This window comes from Triticum urartu, chromosome 6, assembly GCF_003073215.2.
Source record: "Triticum urartu cultivar G1812 chromosome 6, Tu2.1, whole genome shotgun sequence".
Classification (NCBI taxonomy): Eukaryota; Viridiplantae; Streptophyta; class Magnoliopsida; order Poales; family Poaceae; genus Triticum; species Triticum urartu.
In genome coordinates, this window is record NC_053027.1 from 556,577,097 (window position 1) to 556,584,915 (window position 7,819).

Here is a 7,819-nt window from a genome sequence, read left to right on the forward strand (position 1 = left end):
TTCGGAACGAAGGGAGTAGTAGCTTGTTCGGCCCCGGCATGCATTACCTTCGGCCTCTGGTAATCTCCAACTTCATCGTGCTTGTTTGCTTGCTTGGGGATGTGTCTGTTGAATGCCAACCTAGAGAATAGTCCTGCCATCATCGTGTTCTCGACGGACAGGGCAAATCATGCAAGAATTAACACACGGCTTGCTTATTTTCTTAACTAGTTACTACCTCTATCTTATTATTTTCTTAACTACTAGTTTTTTTTGCGAGGGTTAACTACTACTTCCTCCGTTTCTAAATATTTGTCCTTCTAGATATTTCAAAATGACTACTACATACGGATGTATGTAGACATATTTTAGAGTGTAGATTCATTCATTTTGCTCCGTATGTAGTTACTTGTTGAAATGCCTAGAAATACAAGTATTTAGGAACGAAGGGAGTAGTTACTACCTCTGTCCTGGTAAACCCCTCGTATTTTGTCTCAAATTTTGGCCATTGATCTAGCTCTCGATGGTGCTCCCGTAGAGTAAAGCCCGGTCGCTGCGCACATTAGCAGGCCGAAAAGCACGACCACACAGTCAAGATACACAGAGAGTATGTGCTGTCGTATACTACTCCATCCGTTTTTATTTAGTCTGCACATTGGTTTTCGTCAAAGTCAAGCTTTGTAAATTTTCACAAAGTTTATAAACAAAAATATTAACATATACAATAACAAATTAATATCATTAGATTCATTACTGAATGTACTCTTACATCATATAGATTTGTTATGATAAATGATTTTTTTTATAAATTTGATGAAATTTTACGTAGTTTGACTCCAATCGGACCTAGTATGCAGAGTAAAAACAAAGCGAAGGGAGTACTATATCGTTTCATTCAATTACACAGATCTCGACGCCCGCATGCATGCATGCATGGCCGTCCGCCACGAGATAATAACCTGGTAAGGTTCCCGATTAGACGAGACGAGAGGCCGAGATCGATCGCTCCGGTGTGTTTTCCTCGCTTGATTACAATCATGGGGCGCTTCAAAGTTGGTGCGCCTTTCGCGGGCACGGCACGGGAGAGGGAGCATGCCTGACTCACTGCATGCCCGTGGAAGAAAGCGCGGTGATAGTTAATTGGATTCTTTCTTGTGAGGGGTGTAGCCCCATCGATCGATCTGCATTCTGAACAGTGTGTGGCTGATGATGGATGGAGTTCATGTGAGGGTTCGGGTCACTCTTCACTGGGCCTACATGTAGGAAATGAGGTCATATGAACTGACGGATGCAAGGGTGGTCCGGCCGGGGGGCAAGGGGCCGGACTTGGGGACGAAGAGCTTGTGTTTGTCTCACACTCTCACCCCGATATGCCCGCCCCATGCCGGCCGGGAGAGATGAGAAAAGGCAACTATGTAGTAGTAGTACTAGTACTAGCTTGTTCGGCCCTGGCATGCATTACACATTGGGCCTGTAGGTTGTGCTAATCTCCAACTTTACCATGCTTGCTTGGGGACGTGTGTGTTGAATGGCAAGCTAGAGAATAGTCCTGCCATCATCGTGTTCTCGACGGACAGGGGAAATCATGCACAAGAATTAACATCACGCTTGCTTATTTGCTTTATAACTATAGTACAAAGGGAGATAATCAACAATTTGAAACCATTTCGCTTGAAATTTATTAGAAAGGGATATAAGTAAGTGGTCCATGCATTGCATATTCAACTAATGCTTCGGTCAATGTATTTAAAAAATCTTAACCGGTGAAAAGAGGGGGGGCGGGGGCAAATTTCAGCGATGCACAATTAAAAGTTGAAACTCGGCAAAGAATTGCAAAGGAGGGAGGAACTTAGGCCAACTTCACTGTGCGACCCCAAACGAACGTCCGCTTTGTCCGGATTCTGCCTGTTTGGGTAAGTCCGTTTGGGTAGGCCGATAGGATCGTATCCGGCCCTGTCCTGAGATGCGGTGATCGTGCGTCCAGCGCGCGGCTGCATCCTTTGGCCCCATCTTGTCCGCTTTCATTTTAAAAACAACAACGTTCGAAATGCCAAGCCCTAGTTCAGGCCAACGGCCATAATTCACGCCGGCAACAGAGCCAGCGGCCTACACGTTCTCGCCGGCAACACAGCCAGCCTCCAAAATGAATAGTTTTGTTCGTCGGCAACATAGTCAGCCTCCAAAAACCGAATGTGTTTCTCGCCGGCACATAGCCAGTGGCCCAGCGGGCGGCATCCATGCCAGCCTCCAAAAAAGAACGACCACCAATGCCATGCCGGCTTGAGATGGAAGACGCGGCCAATCTTGACCGCGTCTTCCATCTCAAGCTTCTTCCTTTGAAATGAAGGGAGGGGCGGCGGGACGTGGGGAGGGTTTGGGTGGAAATGGCGCCAAATGGGCGCGGGATTTTTTTGCTTTGTGTGACCGACAGGCGGGCCAGAGGAGGACAAGTGTGTGTGTTCCGCCCGTTCGCGTATTGTCTGTTTGACCCCAAAATCGACGTAAACTTGGGTCGGGATGGGTCGAAAGCGGACAGAAAACAGACAAAAGTCCGTTTGCTCCTACGCGCTGTGCCGTCTGATTGGACGCGCCCGGACAGGATGGAGTGGCGCGGTGGAATTGGCCTTACACTACATAGTACGTACATGAAAACTCCGCGGGTTCTCCTCATAATGCAGCTAGACCAAAGGGGGGTCAAAGCGCCACATCTCCACTTTACAGCCTTACCGAAAACAAAGCTTCCCGCCTGATGCCACTCTCACGTCTTTCCTCTGCGCCTTTTGTGCCCCGGTCCTCCCTTCCCGCGGTCAACTTTTGCCCCCATTCATTCATGAATCGACAAAAGGCCAGGCGAGCTCGAAACAATGGAATGCACAAGTTTTCACACCAAACAACAAACAGCCCCACCCCCACATGAAGTGATGCAAATGCCACTATTTCTCGATCGTTGAATCACTCACCGGTTCTGAATGAATGTATCTACACAATGAGTGAATGAAACCCCCTGGTGGTAACTCTGAAGACGGTAGCTAGGGAGACAGGGTGTTGTTGAGCCGTCTACGGGCCATCAATGTTTAGTGATGATGGTGTCAGATACGCCAGAGATTACTGATGAGTGGTGCTGCTGATAGTACAGCTTTCAACCCTGTCTCCGTCTCCATGATACAGTAGTATGGGGCGGGCGCGGTAAATAAGAGGGAGGGAGGGAGAAGCCACGCCCTGCTCCACCTCCGTCCATGCCCTTTGCGCCCACATGCTCCCCTCCTTTCACCTGCGAGTGCGACCAGACCAGAGTCACAAAGCCAGTGAGAGCAGCCAGTGTGTGTGTGAAGCTGTGAAATACCAGTCCCAAACCGGCTTTCGCTCACATGCCGCTACTGCCAGTCCCGTCGACGCACGCTAGCTAGCTCCCTCCCTTCCTGCCTCACTCGCTCTCAAGCTCACCCACAGTGCTAGCTCACTTCATCCACAAGCTGAATCGCCGAGCACCAGCAGTGACCACTGACCAGCGACTGCTCTGGCTCGCCGCACTGTCTGCGCGGCGTTCATGGGCGCCGGTGAGGCCGGTGGCTTGTGAGATCCGGCGGCAAAGGAAGGAAGGCGAGGCGAGCTGAGCTGCTCTTGCTGGCCGGTTCTTGCATGGCAACAGCCCGATGCGCCGGAGGATGGAGTGCTCCTGCGCGGGTGCTGGTGCTCCTCCTCTGCGCTCTCCTCTGCGCCATTGCGCTCGTCGCCGTCGTGCCGCTCGCAGCGCCCCCGGGAGAAGGCGCGGCGAGCCTGCCTCGTGCCGCATCGTCGTCGTTCCCGGTGGCGGCAGGTGGCCGGCGCGCTTCCGCGGGACCTGGGAGGTCCCGCGCCCGGAGATGGAACTCGGCGGGGCTCGTCGACAGCAAGCATGAGGTCCCGAGCGGCCCCAACCCGGACTCCAATAGGTAGATAGAGATAAATCCGTATCCGTCTCAGCCATTGTTGCTCTGCTTTCAATCATCTTTGGCAGCGTACGTACGCTTCATTCTCCTGTAACTTCTGTTAGCCTCCGCTGGTAACATTTGTTGATCATATCTTGATAAGAGAATCGATGGATGTGCAAATAGTAGTAGATGACTACTTTTTCAGTTGAGACTGCTTGGCCGCTGCTGCTCATGCGCCGGGTATCTATCATTGCTGCTACTTGAACATTTCTCCGAGCATCGCTGTTGGTTGTGCATTTCTCCAACCACAATGTACATGACTGGTTGCTATCATCTTAATCTCGAAAAATTCTCCAACCAGTTCGTCAGTGTAATGTAATGTAATGCTAGCCCTGAAAAATGCCAAGGAAAAAGGGCCAAGCAGACTGTTTTGGGCAGAGATTGATTTCGTGGGAGATATTCCTGCCGGGACACGAGTAATAATTGTGGGTTTGGACCAGGCCATGCTGCGATGCGTGCCGTGTTTGCTTGGCGAGTTGGCGTGATGGAATGATGTGTTTTTACGTACGTGTCGTGTCCGCTTCTGTTTGGTCCGTGCGAGCGCATCATCACTCACCACTCTGGTCTGGTCTGGGCGCATCGCATGCAGCCTGCGGCTAGCGGACAACCAGGTTATGACTCGCCACTGACCGACGGCACGTAACGTACCTGCAGCCGTACCAATACGCGATACGCGATACGCATACGCATGGCTGAAATTTAGCCGCAGATACTACTGTACTCCGTACTGAATGTCAGTCTGAATGTTACTAGTATTGTGCAATGAGAATGGAGAGCTTTGGGTGATTTAATCAAATCTGTCGTGCACATGAATAAAAACAAAAACAAAATGTTACTCCCTTCGTCTCATAATGTAAGACGCTTTTTTTTACTTTGGTGTAGTGTCAAAAAACGTCTTATATTATAGAACGGAGGGAGTGGTACGCGGGTATTAAACGTTACGGGTCTGTCCTCAACTCATGTGAGGTGAAGGAGATACCCTTACCAAATCGGAGATTCTCTTGAAGCAACGAAAGAACAAACCGCACCTTTTGTAAGCTTGATTCGGTTTTTAGTTTTTACAACGCAAAATGGGACATGCACTACAACCCAAACGTCCTCCGCGCCTTGTTTTCCTCCCTGCCACACCATTGCCCACTCTTGCTTGCGGATGACCATGGACCGAGGAGGCCCGGTTCTTTTAAATTCAAGAACTTTTGGACATCATTACCGGGCTTCGAAGAGGTGGTGCTCAATGCATGGAACAAGCACACGGAGCACACCAAGCCATACAAAGCCCTATTCCACGAGCTCAAGAAGACCGGCAAGCATCTTACCGAAGAGTAGACGTATTTTCTCGAGGACCAAACTTCACCTCCGTGTTGCCTTTTGATCATCCTATTCCTGCCTCGACGATGATCAATATGATAGAGAGTTGTCTCCCGTCAAACACGATCTTCGTGCTAGGCTTGGAAAGAGAGTGGCTAGCTTGGCGGTATTGGATCATGCTCGAAAGAAGCAATGTGCACGACTTGCTAACCGCAAGGAGGGGGAAGGGGGCGAACACTAGATTTTTCCATCGAAGAATCAATGCATGAAGAAGAACGAATCATATACACTGGATTAGTCATAACCGCGGTTGGATCACTGACCATGCCCCAAAGGAGACCGTCATTCATGATCATTTCTCGGAAGCAATTGGGAGGGGTCACCATAGCACTAAAGACTTCAATTGGGAGGAGATCAATGTGCACACCCACGACCTTCAAAGCCTCGATGATCCTTTCGCCGAGGATGAGGCGAAAGCGGCAAGCGACCAAATGCCTAGTGACAAGACTTCTGGACCAGATAGATACACGGGTGCTTTCTTCTAATATTGTTGGGACATCATCAAGAACAACGTTGTGTGTGACATCAGCCTATTCACGAGCCTCCATGCCACCAACCTTCATTGGCTCAACTCCGCCAACGTTGTGCTTTTGCCAAAAAATATGGGGCGCAGGGCATCTCCCATTATAGGCCAATTAGTCTCATCCATGCCATTGCAAAAATTATTGCGAAAGTTCTTACAAACCGACATGCCCCACATATGGTGGCCTTGTCTCCAACTTCGAAAGTGCCTTTATCAAAAGAAGAAGCATACTTGACAATTTATGTATGTGCGCTACCTCGTGAGACGGCTCCACAAAGAAAAACCACCCTCACCGACATCCCGCAAGGCCTTTGACTCAAGAAAATGAAAGTACATTCTTGATCTCCTACAACAGAATGGGTTCCGACCAAAAAAAATCGCAAGTGGATTACCACTTTACTTGCGTCATCTTCATCGAGGATTCTCCTCAATGGTGTGGCCGGTCACCCCCCCCCCCCCACATCAAGCATGGCCACAGGCTCTGCCAAGGCGGCCGGCTCCTATTTTTCATCACCATCGACCCCTCTAACATATCCTCGACTTTGCCACTCACCATGGCTTTCTTAAGAATATTAGAGGGTGTGGAGCTACATTTCGCACATCCTTTTTTGTGGATGATGCCACAATTTGGTGGCCCCTATCAAGGAGGACATCGACAAATCTCTCTTGCATATTACAATGTCTCGGTGATGTCACGGGGATGTCCAACATTTCTTCAAGAACTCTGCGGTTCCTATTTGGTGTGGGGCAACTTGACTTGGACCTTATCCCGGCAAACTTCTCGGCTGCCTGGACGACTTTACCTATCAAATGTTTGGTCCTTCCCCTTTTGATTTAGCAACTAAAGAGAGTGGACTGCCAATTCTTGAGGATAAATTCGCAGCAAGGCTCACGGCGTGGACGGGAGATAAATTACCACCATAAGTCGCAGGGCCCTTGTCAAGTAGGTCCTCACTTCCCTAGTGGTGTACCACTACACCCTACTTGTCATTCTTCCGAGTGCCTCCCACAACCTAAACAATATCGAGCGTGCCTTGGGTCCATGGGAGCTAACCAAAGGAGATCGCTCGGTTCCTTTTTTGCAGTCTCCATGAGGAAAAGGTGGAAGGCTAGAAAGGCGATGATGATGTACAGAATGTTTTGTTACCACTCGGACTTTGGACTTCATCCGGGAATTCATCGCCCTCTCAGTGTGCCTTCGCAACAACCCCCTCCGTGAGGATGTTGAGGATGACATTGTTTGGAACCTAACTTCGAGTGGTCACTACTCCACAACCTCCCCCAACCATGTCCAATTCTTGGGAATGATCCACACGCCCATGAAAAGAACAATATGGAAGCTATGGGAGCCTCCGAAGGTCAACTTTTTGCTTGTATTGCAATCCAAGATAGTGGTCGCCTTGGATTTTTCCCCCTATGCAAAAGACGAAATAAAACTATGTCACACCTCTTCCACAAGTGTCGCTTCGCCTTGAGGCTCCGAGGGCTTGTTAAGGATTGGCTTCATCCCTATGCAATCAACATTTCCACGTGGGCGGTTGAGCGATCCATGAAGGAGTAGTGGATCTCAATCTAGGATTTACATATACCACACCTCAAGCAATGGCATCGATCACTGTGCTTGTTTTTCTTCGTTGCTTCACTTTCTTTGGGTTTTCAGTTTTTCAACATTTCTTCGCCGGTTTTGTTTGATTTTTTCCTTTTTTTTTCAACACATGTTTGTTTTTTTAATACACAGTTTACATATTTAGCATCCATGTGGAACATTCTATTTATACACGTTGAACATTTTTCAAATATATGATGTATATTTTTTCCAATAACTTTTTAAATATATATTTTGAATACATGGCAAACATTTTCTAAAACACATGTGGAATTTTTTTATAATGGAAGAAACTTTTTTTAAACGGGTAATTTTTTAATTTAAAATGTCACGTACATTCTTTTGCATGGCACTTAACACTTCTTTATACTA

General features: G+C 48.4%; 1 protein-coding gene across 1 annotated transcript; it reads left to right on the forward strand.

The window, feature by feature from the left end:
• The first annotated feature begins 3,214 nt into the window (after positions 1–3,214).
• Positions 3,215–4,075, forward strand: LOC125512955. Its single transcript, XM_048678010.1, has one exon. The coding sequence runs from the start codon at positions 3,619–3,621 to the stop codon at positions 3,913–3,915; it is 297 nt and encodes a 98-aa protein (XP_048533967.1). The 5' UTR covers positions 3,215–3,618; the 3' UTR covers positions 3,916–4,075.
• The last annotated feature ends 3,744 nt before the right edge of the window (positions 4,076–7,819 follow it).